Consider the following 21,388-nt stretch of genomic DNA (forward strand, 5'->3'; position numbering starts at 1 on the left):
CGGCTCCTCTTGTCCCCACCCGTCTGGGCCGCAGGGAAGCCCAGGAAGCTCCCAGCATGTCCTGGAACCTCCCACAACTGTTCACACAGATGCAGACAAACCCTGGGGAAGGGACAGAGGCTGTGGAAAGGGAAGGGCCCAGGAGGTTGAAGGGGAGGGCTTGACCAGTGGGGAGGGGCACTGGGACACCGGGCACGGGAGAGGAGCGGTGGTCCATTGAGGGCGCCACCCCGAGCCCAGCCTGGCTGGAGGCACGTGTCACCTCACTGTAGCAGGACAGGCCACCAGCCAGGGGAAGGGGCACTGCTCACCACCCAGGTGATGCTTAGGTGTGCAAATCCCAGAAACACGCTGCACTCTGTGTGTGTGACCCTGAAGCGGTGGCCTCAGGGATCGCAGAGGACACTATGCTTCAGCCACTTTCTCAAGGCTGTGGGGTGCCAAGGCTCAGCATCCCTTCTGGGGTCCCCACCAAGTGTAGCGAGAGAGAAGATGAAGCTTCTCCTCATTTCACGGGAACGCTGCTGGCCAGGCCAACTCCCAGGGTGTTCCCAGGAGGGCCAGCAGTTGGGGCCCAGCCTGCTGTGGGTACGCTGTCCACTAGGACCATGGCATTAGCCAGGGCCACAGCAGGACCCCCGGGGAGGGGACCTGGCAGGGATTAGCCTTCCTGCATCAGCAGGGGCGACCACGGAGGGGCTGATGGTCGGGCACTGAGGTAAGGAGATCCCATCTGTCCCCCCCACTTAACAGGGCCTGGGACCATCGGGGTCAGTATGTGTGAATATAACAATAACTGGCACTAATCGTCATGAAGCCCTCGCCACGTGCCCGACACTGTTCTAACCACATCTCAGGAGATGTGGAGAACCTCCCCAAGGTCACACACGAGCACTGTGATATCTCCTGTTGTGTCCGCCCCAAAGACCTGGCCCATCCCCTCTCCTGTGACTGCCTCTCAAAGCACCTTCATTACCTGAAGCAGCCGGGCAAGGACCTGGGTGAAGCCCCGGAGCCGGGGGACCAGGACAGTGGGAGTGAGGGGCGGAGCTGCCGTCCCCTCCCCCTGCCAGACCCTCTGCACCCAGCCTGCCCTTCTCCACCATCAGCTATGTCCCAGCTGAGCCCAGCGGGGCTATGGGTGCCCCTGGAGGGCCTAGGCCCAGCAGAGGAGGGGATGGAGGGGGGAGGAAGAAAGGTCGGTTATCTGACGGAGGGGGGTCGGATGTCACCAGCTGCTGCTCCGGGGGCAACAAGGACACTCCCCATGGGCCACCTACAGAAGGGGGACGGGGATGGTCTGAACCACTCTGGGTGGCCACGCCGTTCTCTGTAATCAATGGCGCTGGGGCAAGAGGAGTTATCAAAATAACGTCAAACAGATTTAAATGGCCTAAGGATCCCCGCCCGGGGAACGCCACTGAAATTGCTTCAAAATCTAAAAGTCTGTGCTCAGTTATCGGAAGGGCCATCAGGAGCCGGCTGGGAAATGAGGGCGTCAATGCGTCAGAGAGAATGTACGAGAGGAGGTGGGATCGGGGTCGTGCGCGAGGACTCCTGAGAAAGAGCCAGGGCTCCCACACCTGCAGCCCTGGAACAGGAGGCCTGAGACCAAAATCTTCCACCAGACCCCACATCCAAGACAACCGGGGCCGCTCTGGGAGCAGCACAGCCCAATTCCCAGCCCGGGGGTGTGGGTACGAAGAATTCATGTGTCAAAGACCCTTTCCCCAATGTGCCAATACCAGGGCCGGCCTTGGCTCGGCGGGGGCGGAGGGCGGGGCTGAGTCGGAACAGGCGAACCACACGTGAGGACACGGCTCCCGGTGAGGGATCAATTCACTAAGCCCGCGCCTGTCTCCACCGGCCACTTGTCTCGAGTGTTTCAGACCCCGTGTTCCAGCAAGAGCCGTTGTTTCATGGAGCTTATGTGTGTGTTATCAGCAACATAAAGATGCAACAGTGACCTAAGACTGTATGGGGCTCCCTTCTCAAAGTAGGGGTCCCGAGAGGGGATGTGAGGCCAAGTCCCTTCCTGAAAGAAACACTTTTTAAAATTCCCTCCTTTCAATGCAAAGCCAGTGCCGCCTAGAAGGAGAGGCCCTGGGTTTCCAGGGTGACCATAGGCCCCTGGCTGTAGGAGGGTTAGGGAGGAGGGACAGGCCACAGAAAGTCTGGCCTGGGGTCACCCACCTGCACTTCCACCCTTGAGCCGAAGAATGCCAGGACCCCTTCACCCAGATGCCTGAAATATCTTTCACGCAACGACTTTCCCACAAGCTTCAGAAAAGCCTTGATGGAAGCTGTCAACTACCTCTTTGGAACAGCTTTCAAATCGCAACACGATGGACGCTGCAGCTGTGTGCTCCCAAGCCTAGGGGAGAACTCATAGGAGCTAATCTGGCACAAGCCCCGACTCACCTTTGGAAGAGGTATTTGGGTGCCTGGCACGAATTTCAAAAGCAAGTGGTCTGTGATGCATTTGTAAAAGCAAAGCAGTTTTGTAATTGCAATCTGAAATTATATGTTGCTGCAAGAGCAGCATATAATTTTTAGTATGATTTTTGAGGTAAAATCATTTGAATTTTTATACAGTGATTTAGTATGAGAGTTATAAAGGGATCATGGATTCTGAAATTCCTTACATGCAATACTTTTTCACTGTCAGAGTAGCCTGAACGTATTAGATGATTTCTTGCTCTTCTAGCAAATGAAAGAATATTAAAATTACACACACACTCATACTTGTACTCTCAACCTCTCTCTCTCTCTCTCTCTCACACACACACACACACACACACACACACACACACACTGCTATGGCCACCTCTGTGTCAATGAAGCCAAAATGAAATTTAGCAGAATTTAAGGGTTTTCTTTATTTGAAGAAATTGCATGCGAAGCCATTGAAAAGGATAAAAAGCAGATTAAGAAAACCCAGGAATTCGGGAAACATAAAATCTGCAACCGTAAGATGGTGCATATTCTTCTTTTGTTTCAGGACATCCAAGGAGCCTGAGGGGTTCTCTGAAGCCACTGCCTCTTAATAATGACAGTCTAGAAATTTAAACGCGACATGGTCGGTGAGGGCGTCAGAGAGCCAAGGGAGCCTGCGCTAGGAGGCCCCGTGGGTTCACGGGGCTACAGCCCTTAGTTCAGCCGTCCCTGCTGGAGAAGGAGCTGCCTGCGGGGCACCTCCCCTGGGGCCAGATGCCCTCTGGGAGTCCATTCTCCCCAGATAACTGGTAATTTTCCAGGTAGACACTTAGGTCACACAAAACATCACTTGGAAATTTCTGAAAGTAGAGGTCATGCTCTTTAGAGCACACTGATTTCCTCAAAATGGGAAGAGGCATCCTTGAAGGATCAGTGCATTCCTCCCATCTTTTGGAATACCAGGTCTTCCCTTGCTCTTATCAAACTCAGTGTCAGGGACACACTGTAACTGAGGGGTGGGGGAGGGCAGATGGGCTCTCTTGGGACTGGCGCTGGGGCAGGACCTGTCACTCGTGGTCACGGGAGAGAACAGAGGGGTCCACGAGAGAAGAGAACACATCTGCTTCACTCTGGGTCCCTCTCACTATGCCCAGCACAGCACGTGGCATTCAAAGCATCCAAAATAGTGACACCACCCGACTGTGCTGGGACCTGGCGGGGGGAGGGGGAGGCTGAGAAAGGGATGCTTTTTACAACCATCCAAAAGACACAGTGGGAAGGCTGGAGGGCTTAACGTACTAAAAAGAAGCTGTCGTTGTTGAGAACATTCTGGAATTGCCTTTTGAGCTGGTTCACAGTAAAGGTGGCTTCCTACACGAGTACACTTTTTCCTGAACTGGTCACCCACCGGGTCCAGGGGACTGGCCGGGATGGCATCAGGCATCCTGTCCAGCCTAGGACCTCCCCCGCCCCAGCTCCCACCGCCCTCGAGAATCATGCTTGTCCAGGAACCGGACATTACCGTGCACGGAGAGCGGGAAGAAGCACCAGGGCACTTGCGTGATGGCGTCGGAGAAGCAACACTTCCTGGAGGCGCAGTCCTGGGGGCTGATGCCTGGGTAGCCGCAGTCCTTGCGGGCCGAGACCTCCATGACACACTCCTCTGACTCTGCCGTGCGCCACCGGATTTGGGGACAACACGGGGACTCAGTTAGGCCAGCTAGCTAACCGGACACATCCATCCCATCCTCCCAGGGGAGCACCACTGGGCTCACAGGCTCAGGGTAGCACGAGGGGCTTCTGAGACTGTCACCCCTGGACTAAGAGTGGGCGCCAGCAGGTGGCCACCACTTCCTCCTGATGCCAAAAGTCAGAAGGTCTGGAGGGAAAATCGTCTCACCTCCCTGGACTTGACATTGCTCTGTAAAGTGGGGTGGCCCACTGTACCTCCTGTGGGGACCCTTTAAGGATGTAAAGCATTAGACCAAAGAATTGAAACCCAGCGATGCTTCCACTACCGGGAGAGCCCTGGCTACAACCAGCCAACCAACAGCCAGCCATCGGACCTGTTTTCCCCAGAGCCCGGGAGCCTCTGACCGGCAGCCTCGGGGGGCTGTGGACGGGAGGCCAGGGTCCCCAGTTCTACACACACGGATCAGCTCCTCACACAGACCTTCTAAACTGATAATAGGCACAGGCACAAAACTCACTCTCAAAAGGTAACTCAAGAAGATTTAAGTGAATTTCTTAACGTTTGGGGTCTGTTTGCAGTTATGTTAATAATGCCCTGATTTTAATGCTAATGTCCCTTAGAAGCTTCTTCAGGAGCCACAGCGAAGAGGGGCCTCAGAGTTGTTTTTTCTTCAAGTACAGTCAAACGGATTCCCACAAGTCTCCCCAAAAGGGCAAACGGCGGCTGGCCCTTGGGGTTCAGTGTGGACATGGGGGTCGGGGCACGTTTTCCCTTCCCTGGGGCTGGCCCAGGTGGTGTTGGAGCCCTAAGAAACCAGGTCCTGGGCTGCCAGCCGGGGCACAGGAGGGGGTCCCAGCTCTCCTGGACGTTACCTTGCTTGGGGAGGGGCTTGAAACACCAGGGGACCCCGGGGATGCTGGAGTCGAAGCAGCAGCTGGCAGAGAAGCACTGGTCGCTGGTGATACCCGGGAAGCCGCAATTCACCCTGTTCTTGGGGCTCAGGCGTGAGCACTGGCAGGGGTCTGCGGAGAGGCCCTGGGTCAGCCAGCCCCCCGCGCTCGCCCCCCAGCCCTCGGGCACATCCGGGGCCCCCATCAGTGCCACTCCCACCCTGGGAAAGGCCGGCTTATCTTGCTCGTATTTGAAGCAGCCAGTGTCCTTCGGAGGAACTGACAGGGCTTGGCTGGAAAGTGTTTTCTTCGTTTAAAAATAAAACCTTCTGGCAAGAAGGTGGACAGCTGCACTCAGGCCAAGGTCGGGATGAAAGTGAACAAGGCCGGGCCCCTAGGAGCCCTTAGTGGGCCTCCCAGCCAGCCCCTCCTGGAGCCCGCCCACCCGAGCCTGAGGCCATCCCACTGATCCTGAAGGGGGTCCTCCTGGGCGGTCTCAGCCCCCTCCAACGCCCCCCTGCTGCCCTTCCTGAGTGGCGGGAAGCGGGTGGACACACACGGGAGCTGGCTGCGCGGCTAGCACCCCAAACCTTAGGGCACCTTCCCAGCCGCTTCCCTTCTCAAGTTGACTCTTCGCCTGCTTTTCCTCTTTGGGGGAAACTAACATGCACAGAGACACCCCGAGGGGCAGAAAGCGCGGACCTCTCATGGCCTCCCTGCGCTCGGGGCACTAGAGGCCTCCCCAGGCTCGCTGGTCCGCATGCTCCCCACGGCCCCTCGAGGGCCTGAGCCCTCGCTTACCAGGTTTCTGGGCCCCCACCAGGGCACACAGCCCCAGCAGGAGGAACACAGCCAGGAGCCGGGCGCAGCGGGGTCCCATGTCCATGCTCAGCTGCACCCCAGGGCCACCAGAAGAGTTCACACTCCCCACTGCGAGGGGTTGTTTTATAAGATTCTCTCTGTTTGCTCAGCAAGCAAGATAACCTCCTCTCTCCCCGTGGCACCGACACTTTGGAACCTTTGTTAGGAAAAGGAGCTGAGATAGCTTGGCTGAAGGGCCAAGTGGTGACAGAGCAGGACTCCGGGCTCCCCGGGCACAGTCAGGCTTCCCCCGACCCAGGCAGGGAGCCAGGTCGTGCCAGGATGCCAACATGGAAGACGGGCCACGTGCACGTGTGGCGCTGGGTACTCACAGGGTCCCACCCAGGAAGGGAGAGGTCACGGATTTCTCCTGATAAAGTACTTGGCTACCACAGGAATTTTTAAATATTGGGCCCAAGGCTACTGGGGAAAATGGGCCAGCCGCGGACAGAGAGAAGACCCCTCCTCCAGGAATGGGAGGGTCTCTGAGGAAGGCAGGAGACCCTCCTTCAGGGCTGCAGACCCCTCTGTCAGCCCTTGTCTGTACCTCCTTGTCTCTGTTTTGGGGAGGGGGCTGCCCTTCGTGGAGATGAAGCTGTCCGGGTGTAAGGAACAGCCCCAGATGAGTGTAGAAGCAACAAGTTCGTTTCAGCAAAGCCTGAAGTGTGTCATTTTTTTCTTCCATGGGAACTGTCTGTGTTTCCTAAAAAATGGCACCTGTAAGCCAGCCTATGCCTAGGATAAGATGCTCCAGGGGAAAGACTCTGTGGATGGGACCCAAAGAGAGAAAAGAGAAATGGAGATGAGACACACAACACACAAAGAGGAAAGATGTGATGTGGAGGAAAGAGAGGATCGTAAACTCCCTACTCTGGGGGACTTCCAGGAACCACCAATCTGTCCAGCATTGCTTGAGCAGCCAAGAACCCAGAGATGCATGGACTCTGAAACCCTGGGTCCTCAGGGTCTGGAGAGCTCAGGGCTTCTGCCAGATCCAGCTCCAGCCCCTCCAGACCCCTGCCTATTCCCCCACTGAGTAACCACCATGACTCTGTCTTTGCAAACCTTCAGAAAGTCACCTTTCCCCACTGCACCCCTGTCACTCTTAGTCATCACCAAGACATAGGGCCCCAAGTCCTCCCTCTTCCCCCAGATTCTCATCTCCACTTTCCTCTCTGCTTCCTCCCCCTTGGCCCGACTTCCCACTGTGCCCTCCTGGCCCTTCCGGGATTCCCACCGAAACTGCCTGATCCATGCCAAAGAGACGGCTTATCAGCCCCTTGGTCTCTGACCTGCTCTGGCCCTAATGGAAGCCTGCATCTTCCCTGAGATGCTCCTCTTGCATGCATCTCAGGTGGAGATGCTCAGGCCCCCATCCAGGGCAACATCCGCCCACATGGTATTTTTGTGCTTTTAGAGAAAGGCACATGTTCTTCAAGACAAGTTACGTCCACGTGTGGGGAAGTCATTACGATAGATACGATGTCTACAGTATGAGTGGCACCCACCTGAACGTGGAGCTGTATGCACGGCACAACCTCTAAGCTGTGCTGGGTGGCTGTGCTCCCACCACGTGGGCTCAGGCTGGGGGCTGGACATTGACCTTGAGCCCCAGTGTCACCACGCTCCTCAGAGTCGCTGCTGTGACTGTACCACTTTCAAGGCTCCTGCCCCACCGTCATCGGCTGACCGTCAGCCTGCTCCTTGTTAAGGGTTTAGCACTGCGCTCGCTGTGTCCCTTGTCACACCAAGATGTGTGACATCCTGGGCGGTTTCAGCACTCCAGGGACATCTCACCCAAAGCCGCAGGAGCTCAGGTTTTTATTTCCTCCTCATCTCTGGGAACTTCCATCCCTCCTCCACTCTGCCACCCCCCCCCCCATGAGCACACTCAGAACCCGTACTCCACCTCTGAAAGACGACATGCGAATGTCCTTCCTGTTGAGGATGTCTAAGCTTCTACTGCTTCCTTGTTACACCTAAACTCTCCAGTCCCTTAACCCCTCGGCTTCCCCTCTGTGAGCACCGTACCGTCTGCATCTCCCCCTCCCCTCCTTCTCCAGCCTGGTTCCCACGGTCCCCACTCCACCTGCTACCCCCCTGTCTCATCACTCCTAGGTGTACCCATCCGTTGACCGTCTCCAGGCCCTCCCACCCCACCTGCTGCACTAGCTGGTGCTGCCACAGGAGTGCCCAGTCTCAGACCCATCCCGCGCCTAGTGGGATTGCAATTCTCCTCTGTAGTGATGTTACCTATCAGTTCTCACAGGAAACAGAAGCCAAATGGGGGGGTCCCTGAGATGTCACCCATGTCAGTCTACTTCTGATTATTACGGAGGTGCTGGTACCAGACCCTTCCTCCTGCCATAAGTAACTCTAAATCTATGTGGAATAACCGTTTACAGATGCTGAGCAACAGGATGTGTGGGACGGAAAGGGACGCAGTGTGGGGAGGCCCAAGGCCACCTGGTTTTCTGTCTAGAAACACAGTCTGGCCACAGAGCATCAGAGGCTCATGGGGCTGAGGGACAGAGGCTGGAATCAGAGGCCACGGGGTGATGGGTTTCCAGGGTGGGGGCCGGAGGAGAGGGAGCATTTGAAACAGGACTGGGGGCTCCCTGGGGTTTAGTCAGATGCTAAGCTGCCACACACACAAGGCCAGGAAGAAACAGCTCCCAGGAAGGAACACACACCAAGGAGACAGGGCTGTCAGCAGCCAGATTCACGTGAGTCCTGACCAGCCCCAGGGGAAAGGCTTGTTGGCCGTCCAAGCACTGAGTACGGACATAGAACAACCATGCCATGTCTTAGTCAGCTTGGGTGGCCACAACGAAATACCACAGGTGGGTGGGTTAAACAACCGACCTTGGTTTCTCACAGTTCTGGAGGCTGGAAATTCATTATCAGGGTGCCTGCAGGGTAGGGTTCTGGTGAGGGCTCTCTTCCTGGCTTGCAGATGGTGGCCTTCTCAATGTGTGCTCACCTGGTGGAGAAAGGATAAGTTCTCTGCTGTCTCTTTCTATAAGAGCACTGACCCCATCATGGGGGCTCCATCCTCATGACCTCTTCCAACCCTAATTACCTCCCAAAGTCCCTACCTCCTAATAGCATCACATTGGGGGTTATGGCTTCCACATATGAATGTGGGGGGGGGGACACAAAGATTCAGTCCATAACATGCCATAAGAGTAGGCTTGATCTTGTTCTAGAGTAAAGCCACTTTATATCCCTTCTAGCAAAACTTTAAAACAAGTCCTAAAAGATCAAGTTAATCTGTAAGTAAATTGACTGCCTAACAGAACGAAACTCAGCATTTTGTTAAGGAAGACAACAAAATCCAGACACATGACATAGCATTCATAATGTTCAACACAAACTCAAAAGTTACTAGATGTGTGAAGAAGCAGGACCTGTAACCACTGGAAATAACAGAGAATAGAAACAGACCAGTTACTGCATTAAAATGTTCAACTACTTAAAGAGAAATATAGAAATATAACAAGGGAACACATTTTAAAATCTGAATAGAGAAATGGAAACTAAAAATGAACCAGGTGGAAATTCTAGGCATGAAAACGACAATATCTGAAATGAAAAATTCTAATTAGATTAGATACTTTAGAAGAAATGGCTGATTTATTTGAAGTCAGTGCAGTATAAACTCTCCAAACTGGGGCATAGAGAGAAAGAGGGCTGAAATAAAAAGGAACAGAACCTCAGTGACCTGTGAGACAGTGTCAGCAGACTAACATACATGTAATTAGTGTACCAGTAGGAGAAGAAGAAATATTGGGGCAAGAAAAAGTATTTGAAAAAATAATGGCCAAATTTTTTTGTAAATTTGATGAAAAATATAAACTCATATATCCTAGAAGCTCAATGAATGCCAAGCAAGATAAAGAAAACCATATCAAGGCACAGCATGATCAAATTGTTGAAAATCAGTAATTTTAAAATGTTTTCACAGCAACTGGCAGAAAGACACACTGCATTACAGGGAAGCATATTAAGAATGACAAGTGAGCCAGAGATTGGTTCAAGATGGTGGAGTAGAAGGACGTGCTCTCACTCCCTGTTGCGAGAACACTGGAATCACAACTAACTGTTGGACAATCATCGACAGGAAGACACTGGAACTCACCAAAAAAGATACCCCACATCCAAAGACAAAGGAGAAGACACAATGAGACAGTAGGAGGGGTGCAATCACAATAAACTCAAATCCCATAACTGCTGGGTGGGTGACTCACAAAATGGAGAACACTTATACCACAGAAGTCCACCCACTGGAGTGAAGGTTCTGAGCCCCACATCAGGCTTCTGAACCTGGGGGTCCGGCAACGGGAGGAGAAATTCCTAGAGAACCAGACTTTGAAGGCTAGTGGGATTTGATTGCAGGACTTCGACAGGACTGAGGGAAACAGAGACTCCACTCTTGGACGCCCTACACAAAGTAGTGTGTGCATTGGGACCCAGGGGAAGGAGGAGTAACCCCATAGAGACTGAACCAGAACTACCTGCTAGTGTTGGAGGGTCTCCTGCAGAGGCGGGAGGTGGCTCTCTCTCCCCGTGAGGACAAGGACACTGGCAGCAGAAGTTCTGGGAAGTACTCCTTGGTGTAAGCCCTCCCAGAGTCCGCCATTAGCCCCACCAAAGAGCCCAGGTAGACTCCAGTGTTGGGTCACCTCAGGCCAAACAACCAACAGGGAGGGGACCCAGGCCCACCCAACAACAGACAAGCAGATTAAAGTTTTACTGATCTCTGCCCACCAGAGCAACAGTCAGCTCTACCCACCACCAGTCCCTCCCATCAGGAAACTTACACAAGCCTCTTAGATAGCCTCATCCACCAGAGGGCAGACAGCAGAAGCAAGAAGAACTACAGTCCTGCATCCTGTGAAACAAAAACCACATTCACAGAAAGATAGACAAGATGAAAAGGGAGAGAACTACATACCAGATGAAGGAACAAGATTAAAACCCCAGAAAAACAACTAAATGAAGTGGAGATAGGCAACCTTCCAGAAAAAGAATTCAGAATAATGATAGTGAAGATGATCCAGGACCTCGGAAAAAGAATGGAGGTAAAGATCGAGAAGATGCAAGAAATGTTCAACAAAGAGCTAGAAGAATTAAAAAACAAACAAACAGAGATGAACAGTACAATAACTGAAATTAAAAATACACTAGAAAGAATCAATAGCAGAATAACTGAGGCAGAAGGACGGATAAGTGACCTGGAAGACAGAATGGTGGAATTCACTGCTGCGGAACAGAATAAAGAAAAAAGAATGAAAAGAAATGAAGACAGCCTAAGAGACCTCTGGGACAACATTAAACGCAACAACATTCGCATTATAGGGGTCCCAGAAGGAGAAGAGAGAGAGGAAGGACCGGAGAAAATATTTGAAGAGATTATAGTCGAAAACTTCCCTAACATGGAAAAGGAAATAGCCACCCAAGTCCAGGAAGCACAGAGAGTCCCATACAGGATAAACCCAAGGAGAAACACGCCGAGACACATAGTAATCAAATTGGCAAAAATTAAAAACAAAGGAAAATTATTGAAAGCAGAAAGGGAAAAACGACAAATAACATATAAGGGAACTCCCATAAGGTTAACAGCTGATTTCTCAGCAGAAACTCTACAAGCCAGAAGGGAGTGGCATGATATACTTAAAGTGATGAAAGGGAAGAACCTACAACCAAGATTACTCTACCCAACAAGGATCTCATTCAGATTCGATGGAGAAATCAAAAGCTTTTCAGACAAGCAAAAGCTAAGAAAATTCAGCACCACCAGACCAGCTGTACAACAAATGCTAAAGGAACTTCTCTAAGTGGGAAGCACAAGAGAAGAAAAGGACCTACTAAAACAAACCCAAAACAATTAAGAAAATTGTAATAGGAACATACATATCAATAATTACCTTAAACGTGAATGGATTAAATGCTCCAACCAAAAGACACAGGCTTGCTGAATGGATACAAAAACAAGACCCATATATATGCTGTCTACAAGAGACCCACTTCATTCCTAGGGACACATACAGAATGAAAGTGAGGGGATGGAAAAAGATATTCCATGCAAATGGAAATCAAAAGAAAGCTGGAGTAGCAATTCTCATATCAGATAGAATAGACTTTAAAATAAAGAATGTTACAAGAGACAAGGACGGACACTAAATAATGATCAAAGGATCAATCCAAGAAGAAGATATAACAATTATCTATGCACCCAACTGAGGAGCACCTCAATACATATGCTGTTAGCAACTGCAAACAGCTCTAAAAGAGGAAATCGACAGTAACACAATAATAGTGGGGGACTTTAACACCTCACTTACACCAATGGACAGATCAGCCAAACAGAAAATTAATAAGGAAACACAAGCTTTAAATGACACAATAGACCAGATAGATTTAATTGATATTTATAGGACATTCCATCCAAAAACAGCAGATTACACTTTCTTCTCAAGTGCGCACGGAACATTCTCCAGGATAGATCACATCTTGGGTCACAAATCAAGCCCCAGTAAATTTAAAAAAATTGAAACCATATCAAGCATCTATTCTGACCACAACGCTATGAGATTAGAAATCAATTACAGGGAAAAAAACGTAAAAAACACAAACATATGGAGGATAAATAATACGTTACTAAATAAACAAGAGATCACTGAAGAAACCAAAGAGGAAATAAAAAAATACTTAGAGACAAATGACAATGAAAACCAGACAATCCAAAACCTATGGGATGTGGCAAAACAGTTTTAAGAGGGAAGTTTATAGCTATACAAGCCTACCTCAAGAAACAAGAAAAAATCTCAAATAAACAATCTAACCTTACACTTAAAGGAACTAGAGAAAAAAGAACAAACAAAACCCAAAGTTAGCAGAAGGAAAGAAATCATAAAGATCAGAGCAGAAATAAATGAAATAGAAACAAAGAAAACAATAGCAAAGATCAATAAAACTAAAAGCTGGCTCATTGACAAGATGAACAACATTGATAAACCATTAGCCAGACTCATCAAGAAAAAGAGGGAGAGGACTCAAATCAATAAAATCAGAAATGAAAAAGGAGAAATTACAACAGACACTGCAGAAATACAAAGGATCATGAGCGATTACTGCAAGCAACTCTATGCCAATAAAATGGACAACCACGAAGAAATGGACAAATTCTTAGAAAGGTATAACCTTCCAAGACTGAACCAGGAAGAAATAGAAAATATGAACAGACCAATCACAAGCACTGAAATTGAAACTGTGATTAAAAATCTTCCCACAAACAAAAGTCCAGAACCAGATGGCTTCACAGGCGAATTCTATCAAACATTTAGAGAAGAGCTAACACCCATCCTTCTCAAACTCTTCCAAAAACTTGCAGAGGAAGGAACACTCCCAAACTCATTCTATGAGACCACCATCACCCTGATACCAGAACCAGACAAAGATACTACAAAAAAATAAAATTACAGACCAATATCAGTGATGAATATAGATGTAAAAATCCTCAATGAAATACTGGCAAACAGAATCCAACAGCACATTAAAAGGATCATACACCATGATCAAGTGGGATTTATCCCAGGGATGCAAGGATTCTTCAGTATATGCAAATCAATCAATGTGATACACCATATTAACAAATTGAAGAACAAAAACAATATGATCATCTCAATAGATGCAGAAAAAGCTTTCGACAAAATTCAACACCCATTTATGATAAAAAACTCTCCAGAAAGTGGGCATAGAGGGAACCTACCTCAACATAATAAAGGCCATATACGACAAACCCAGCAAACATCATCCTCAGTGGTGAAAAACTGAAAGCATTTCCTCTAAGATCAGGAATAAGGCAATGATGTCCACTCTCACCACTATTATTCAACATAGTTTTGCAAGTCCTAGCCACGGCAATCAGAGAAGAAAAAGAAATAAAAGGAATACAAATTGGAAAAGAAGAAGTAAAACTGTCACTGTTTGCAGATGACATGATACTATACATAGAGAATCCTAAAGGTGCCACCAGAAAACTACTAGAGCTAATAGATGAATTTGGTGAAGTTGCAGGATATAAAATTAATGCACAGAAATCCCTTGCATTCCTATACACTAATGATGAAAAATCTGAAAGAGAAATTAAGGAAACACTCCCATGTACCACTGCAACAAAAAGAAGAAAATACCTAGGAATAAACCTACCTAGGGAGACAAAAGACCTGTATGCAGAAAACTATAAGACACTGATGAAAGAAATTAAAGATGATAGCAACAGATGGAGAGATATACCATGTTCTTGGATTGGAAGAATCAATATTGTGAAAATGACTATACTACCCAAAGCAATCTACAGATTCAATGCAATCCCTATCAAATTACCAATGGCATTTTTTACAGAACTAGAGCAAAAAATCTTAAAATTTGTATGAAGACACAAAAGACCCCGAATATCAAAAGTGGTCTTGAGGGAAAAAAACGGAGCTAGAGGAATCAGACTCCCTGACTTCAGACTATACTACAAAGCTACAGTAATCAAGACAATATGGTACTGGCACAAAAACAGAAACATAGATCAATGGAACAAGATAGAAAGCCCAGAGATAAACCCAGGCACCTATGGTCAACTAATCTATGACAAAGGAGGCAAGGATATACAATGGAGAAAAGACAATCTCTTCAGTAAGTGGTGCTGGGAAAACTGAACAGCTACATGTAAAAGAATGAAATTAGAACACTCCCTAACACCATACACAAAAATAAACTCAAAATGGATTCGAGACGTAAATGTAAGACTGGATACTATAAAACTCTTACAGGAAAACATTGGAAGAACACTCTTTGACATAAATCACAGCAATATCTTTTTTGATCCACCTCCTAGAGTAATGGAAATAAAAACAAAAATAAACAAATGGGACCTAATGAAACTTAAAAACTTTTGCACAGCAAAGGAAACCATAAACAAGACGAAAGACAACCCTCAAAATGGAAGAAAATATTTGCAAATGAATCATCGGACAAAGGATTAATCCTCCAAAATATGTAAATAGCTCATGCAGCTCAATATTAAAGAAACAAACAACCCAATCCAAAATGGGCAGAAGACCTAAATAGACATTTCTCCAAAGAAGACATACAGATGGCCAAGAAGAAGCACATGAAAAGCTGCTCAACATCACTAATTATTAGAGAAATGCAAATCAAAACTACAATGAGGTATCACCTCACACCAGTTAGAATGGGTATCATCAAAAAATCTACAAAGAGTAAAAGTCTGCCCACTGAATGGGAGAAGATATTTGCAAATGATATATCCAATAAGGGGTTAATATCCAAAATATATAAAGAACTCATACAACTCAATAGCCAAAAACCAAACAATCCAATTTTAAAAGTAGGCAGAGGACCTGAATAGACATTTTTTCCAAAGAAGACATAGAGATGGTGGACAGACACATGAAAAGATGTTCAACATCAATAATCACCAGGAAAATGCAAATCAAAACCATCATGAGGTATTACCTCACACTTGTCAGAATGGCTATTATCAAAAAGAACACAAATAACAAATGTTGGTGAGAGTGTGGAAAAAAGGGAACCCTCTTGCACTGTTGGTGGGAATGTAAATTGATGCAGCCACTATGGAGAACAGTATGGAGGTTCCTTAAAAAACTAAAAATAGAATTACCATATGACCCAGCAATCCCACTACTGGGCATATACCCAGAGAAAACCATAATTCAAAAAGACATATGCACCCCAATGTTCATTGCAGCACTATTTACAATAGCCAGGTCATGGAAGCAACCTAAATGCCCATCGACAGATGAATGGATAAAGAAGTTGTGGTACATATATACAATGGAATATTACTCAGCCATAAAAAGAAATGAAATTGAGTTATTTGTAGAGACGTGGATGGATCTAGAGACTGTCATACAGAGTGAAGTAAGTCAGAAAGAGAAAAACAAATATCGTATATTAACACATATGTGGAACCTAGAAAAATGGTACAGATGAACTGGTTTACAGGGCAGAAATTGAGACACAAATGTAGAGAATAAACGTATGGACACCAAGGGGGGAAAGCAGTGGGGGCGGGGTGGTGATGTGATGAATTGGGAGATCGGGATTGACATGTATACACTGATGTGTATAAAATGGTTGACGAATAAGAACCTGCTGTCCAAAAAAATAAATTAAATTAAAAATGAAAAGAAAATGTCAGTTCAAGGTTTGGATGGAAACATACCTAAAGTATATTTTAGAAGAATTGATATTATAAAAAAGTTATTAAAAATATTGTATTGGAAAAAAAAAAAAGAATGACAAGTGACCTCTCATCTGAAACCATGCAATCTGGAAGGCAATGGAACAACTATATTAAAGTGCTAAAGGAGAAAACCTGTCAAGTCAGAATTCTATAGTCACGGAAAATATCCTTATTTTATTTTTTAGAGCAGCTCTAGATTCACAGCAGAATTGAGCAGGAGGTACAGAGATTTCAAAATACTTTTTTAGACAAACAACAGCTGTAAGAATCTGTCACTTGCCAACCTGTCCTCCAAGGAATCTAAAAGTGGTTCTTCAGGCTGAAGCTGTGGTCGTCCCTTGATGCAGGGTGTGATTTCTCCATGTTGCTGCCACCACTTCCCACCTGGCTGGATTTATTCAGTTATGGCAGCGTTTGGGCCTCTGGCAGCATTTGTGTTTACAGCCCAGTCTAGTCTCATGATTTCTCCCTTGGTTTGCTACAACTGTTTCCTAACTAATCTCTCAGCCAGAGTTTTGTCCTCATCTAGACAAAAGTCTGGTGCCTTGATTACCTTTATAAAGTGACAATCAGTATATGTCACTCCCCTGGCACTCCCTCACACCTCCCAGCCTGAAGGGTAAAACCTGAGTATGAGTTTCCTGAGCATGAAAAGCAAGACCTTTTATGAACTGGACCCCACATACCACCCCCCACTGCCGCCCCACACTCTTCTATTGCCAGGTCTCCTTCATAACGTAAGCATCTTGCCCTCTAGACACACCCTGACCTCTGACCCTTTGTCTGCATGTCCTCCTCTCTCTGCAATGCTCTTCCTCCAATCTCTGCCTTGCTAACTCCTGTCCATCCTTCAGCTCTTGACTCAGGAGCCACTGCTTCCAGGAAGGCCTCCTTCACTTCCCCTGAGAGAAGACAGTGCCCTTCACCCCTCCCCCAAGCATCCTTTGTTCACCTGATTCACAACACTTAGCCACACCTGCATTTTAAGTGGAGTTTTGTATTTCTGGTTCCTTTATTAATTGTACCAAAGGTAACAGCTAAATCTGCAGGCCAACTTTGTCCCAGGTGATATTCTAAGGATTTCATGTGCTATATCTCATTTAATTCTTACAACAATCCAAACGAAGAGCTAAACTTATCACCCTCATTTTACAGTCTATATGGAAAAATAGTTTCCCCAAACAACACAGAAAGTAAGTGTAGGGTGGCATCCAGAACCGGACCTATGCCTCCTTTATTTTGAATCCATAGAACCAAAGCCAGCATCTGCACAAACTCTACCTACTTATTGAGGTGGTGTGGGGTGGAAAAATGAGTAAGAGACACCCAGGAGATGAGGAATAGGAGTCTGCCTCCTAATGTCACCTATCACCCAAATTTCCTTATGGAATTCATAAAATAATACCTAGGTCTGGATATATGCAAATAAGTAAGGCAAGCCTCTTCTCGTCTCTGGATTAATTTCCTCATCTGTGAAATGAGAGCTGGAATGAGAGTTTATCAAATGATCTCCAAGGTCTCACATGCCTGGTGAACCCTCACTTGGACACTGACTAGGATAATATTTCATTTTTACCCTGTCATCAGGGGAAAAAGTAAAGTTTTATTACTAACATTTGCATGTATGGTGTTCCTAAATATAGAAGGTGCGGCTGAAAAACATGCAAATTCAATTTTCCTCCCCAGCATTCCAGGTTTCTGGAGTTTGGCTGTGCTGATCAATAGAATGGGTAAATAATAGACTCTTCTATGGGACTTCCCTGGTGGCGCAGTGGTTAAGAATCTGCCTGCCAATGCAGGGGACACAGGTTAGACCCCTGGTCTGGGAAGATCCCACATGCTACAGAGCAACTAAACCTGTGTGCCACAACTACTGAGCCTATGCTCTAGAGCCCACAAGCCACAACTACTGAGCCCGTGTGCCACAACTACTGAAGCCCACATGCCTAGAGCCCATGCTCTGCGACAAGAGAAACCACTGCAATGAGAAGACATGCACCGCAACAAAGAGTAGCCCCCGCTCACCGCAACTAGAGAAAGCCGGCACACAGCAACAAAGACCCAACGCAGCCAATAATAATAATAATAATAATAGACTCTTCTAAAGCCCAGGACTTAATTTAGCTACGTAATAAAGAAGATGGCCAAAGCTGGGAGGAGACATAAACAGATGAGCCAATGCTGATGAGAATTTGGTACAGAGTTTAGGAAGGAGTAAATAGAGATGTCTTGATGGGTTATATTCGGGGGGCATAATTGGATGGACATAAACCTTAGCATTTTTCAATGTATTGTGCGATGGAATTCCTCCTTGTCCTACTTTGAGGGACTTTAACCAAGATTTACATTCCTTCAGAATGTCTCTTTTGTACCCCTTTTGTATCTGAGTGGGAGCTGGCCAGTCTTAAAACTTACCACAAGTCAAGGAAAAATGATATATTATAGTAGGAGTTGGCAAACTATGGCCCATGAGCTTGTTGCCTGTGTTTAAATAAAACTTTATTAAAAACACAGTCATACCCATTCATTCACACATTGTCTATGGCCACTTTCGAGCTATGATTGCAGAGTTGATTACCTGTGGCAGATACTGTATGGCCCAGGAAACCTAAAATATTTACTCTCTGGCCTTTTAAGAAAAAAAAAAAAATCTGCCTATCCCTGTATTTTAGTCCTACAACTCTCTAAAAACAAAATTTAAAAAAGAAGGTGGTAAATATGTGTATTTATAAATGCAATGTTACAGAAATGTGCCTCAGTGCTCTTTTCCCCTTCTGTAATCTGGTCTTGGAAATGGTATATTTAGTATACTGATTGTCAGGAGACAATTCCCCATGAGTCTCTCACGTTCCTGCACATCTTGTGAATGAGACACTAACTGTCCCGATAGCTTAGGACCTAAAATTACAGTTGAATGTTAAGTGCTGCCTTGACATCTGGTGAAATTGAGAGGCCGTGAGTGGCCTAACCACGAATTCTCCTCCCTACTCAGCTCCCACAGATAAGGCCCCTTAGCCAAACAACCTCCTTATCTAGGGCCTGGGCACAGTTCCTGCTTATCCCTGAGGAGTGGATTTCACTTCCCTGCCAGCCAGCAGAACTATTCAAACAAGCCAATCTCATCCTCCTGCAGGAACCAGGGAGCACCACCCCCTCTTGATACTACACAGCTCCTTCCACAGCCCCTGGTTGTTCACTGTGTTCCTGAGTGCAACCCCCGTGTGGCCCTGCGTGGCAGGATATTTGTGTGGCAAACAACCATGGAAGGTAGATAAGCAGGGGGCAGAGGGCAGGCAAGCTTACTGCCCCTTGAAAGATTTAAACCCCTTGAGAGGTCAGTGTTTCTCTCCTGGAAGGCAACCCGCTGTGTGTGCTGACATCCATGTGAGCTCATCTGTGCCACCCCTGAAGGACTTGGGGGCAAAGGGAACCTAGACAAGCATGCTGCTGTTTACACTGCTTGCTATGTGATGAGTAATAAGGTCCTTTATCTCTGAACCAGGAGTCTCCTGTCCTTGGCCAGCAGCCATGAAGCTATTCGCTTGCAAGTGGGGTAAACTCTCAGCCCTTCTGAGTTCTCAACACTGATGAACCAGATAAGATTAAATATAAAAATCCCAACAATGTTTGTCTTTAGAATAGATGTTCCCTACTTTTAGGTTCAATCAACCTCACTGTACCACATATATATGTGAGTACGTATGGCTTTGCCTAATTTAATCTTTTTGCTAACCCCAAAATGTCCGGCTCAGGGCAATGTCAAGAGCTGAGAAGAACAATTAAGAAATACCTTTAAAATAATACTATTTATCTTTCTGTAACTAACTATAATGTGTCTGCTCGGACCTTTAAATGGGTGACTGTTTGATACCTGCCAGTACATTCCTGTGCTGGGATTTGCCAGGTATGTGTCTCTGCTTAGCTGAAGTTTCCTGTCGGGCTCACGAGCACTGAATATTTCCACAAGCTGTCTCTGCCCACACTCACAAATAAACGCAAGAGAGTTTTCTTAAGCTAACAATACCCTTCCCTACAACCCTACGAATAGGATCTGAAGCCACAACTTGGCTTCGAGAGTTGGTTCCTGGTCTGGTCCTTAGTTCAACATGTTCTGAATAGAAGCCTGTTGTTGTGTTGGCAATTATCTAGAAACAACGATAATCTCCAAGTACACGGAAGGGCTCACAGATCCAATTAAGGTGCTTGAGCCACAGGGTTTAGTAAATCTATCTCCAACACGTGGTGAAAAGTGAGGGTCAGAAGTGGCAGGTTTGCACTCTGCATGGGGTGCAAGTGGGTGCAAGGACCACACACCTGGATCCTGGGTCATGAGATGCTCATGTGTCCTGTTGCTCTCTCGGCCTTTCCATCAATGCATGGTGACAAGGACCAGAACTGGGGTTTGAACAGGGGCCAGGACATGGGCAGTGCCAGCACACACTCAGGCTTTATTGGGGAGACTCGGGGAAAGCAGCGCTGGCCCAGCTGCAGCTCACAGTGACCCACAGAGCAGCCATGCTGTTAGCCTGTGTCTGGGGTGACATGTGGAGCCTGAATTGGGCCATGACCAGGGTCACCAATGGGGGCCTGATTAAGGATGACGGAGCGGTCAGGCTGGAGATGGGCAGTCTGCTTCCTACGGATCCTCCATCCTGTCTTACCTGTGATAACATTCTGCCTGTTCCATCCTCTTTGTCACTAACACGTCCTACAAGTGACCCACTCACTCCCTGTCTGCCCTTAACATACAGTATGAATGTCCCCTATGTCTCATAGTCTCCGGGTTTGCTCACTGTCTGCATTTGACACATTCTCAGTCTCATGTATTCCTTTTGTTTTCTTACCACCTAGAGCAGAAGTGACTAGTCTCAACAACAAACAGCTGCGACCCCTGCCCTTTGGTAATTTGCACTTATTAGGGTTCCTTGGTTGCAAGTAAGAGACACCAGCTGTTATGGGCTAAAATGTCTCCTCCAAATTCATATATGGAAGTCCTATTCTCCAGGACCTCATAATGTGACCTTATTTGGAGATGAAGTCTCTAAAAGTAATTAAGTTAAAATGAAGCCAGTAGGGTGGGCCTTACTCCAATATGACTGGTGTCCTTCTAAGAAGAGGAGATTAGGACACGGACACAGACACACACAGAGAACACGGAGAAGACGGCCATCTATACACCAAGGAGAGAGGCCTCGGGAGAAATCAGCCCTGCCCACACCTCAA

The 21,388-nt window shown here is 47.3% G+C and overlaps 1 protein-coding gene across 1 annotated transcript; it reads right to left on the bottom strand.

The window, feature by feature from the left end:
• Nucleotides 1-2,859: 2,859 nt before the first annotated feature.
• Nucleotides 2,860-5,977, bottom strand: TFF2 (trefoil factor 2). The gene is made up of 4 exons (XM_036851018.1): nucleotides 5,821-5,977; nucleotides 5,002-5,151; nucleotides 3,959-4,105; nucleotides 2,860-3,057 (listed from the first exon to the last, which is right to left on the bottom strand). The coding sequence occupies exons 1-4, from the start codon at nucleotides 5,903-5,905 to the stop codon at nucleotides 3,044-3,046; spliced, it is 396 nt and encodes a 131-aa protein (XP_036706913.1). The 5' UTR covers nucleotides 5,906-5,977; the 3' UTR covers nucleotides 2,860-3,043.
• Between the last annotated feature and the right edge of the window lie 15,411 nt (nucleotides 5,978-21,388).

This window comes from Balaenoptera musculus, chromosome 4 (genome assembly GCF_009873245.2).
Source record: "Balaenoptera musculus isolate JJ_BM4_2016_0621 chromosome 4, mBalMus1.pri.v3, whole genome shotgun sequence".
Taxonomy (NCBI): domain Eukaryota; kingdom Metazoa; phylum Chordata; class Mammalia; order Artiodactyla; family Balaenopteridae; genus Balaenoptera; species Balaenoptera musculus.

Coding starts and splice junctions, on each gene's coding strand:
- TFF2 (XM_036851018.1), bottom strand. CDS start 5,905: ATGGACATGGGACCCCGCTGCGCCCGGCTCCTGGCTGTGTTCCTCCTG. Junction 5,152..5,820: donor GGTGGGGGCCCAGAAACCTG/GTAAGCGAGGGC, acceptor GCCTCTCCGCAG/ACCCCTGCCAGTGCTCACGC. Junction 4,106..5,001: donor CAAGCCCCTCCCCAAGCAAG/GTAACGTCCAGG, acceptor GGCGCACGGCAG/AGTCAGAGGAGTGTGTCATG.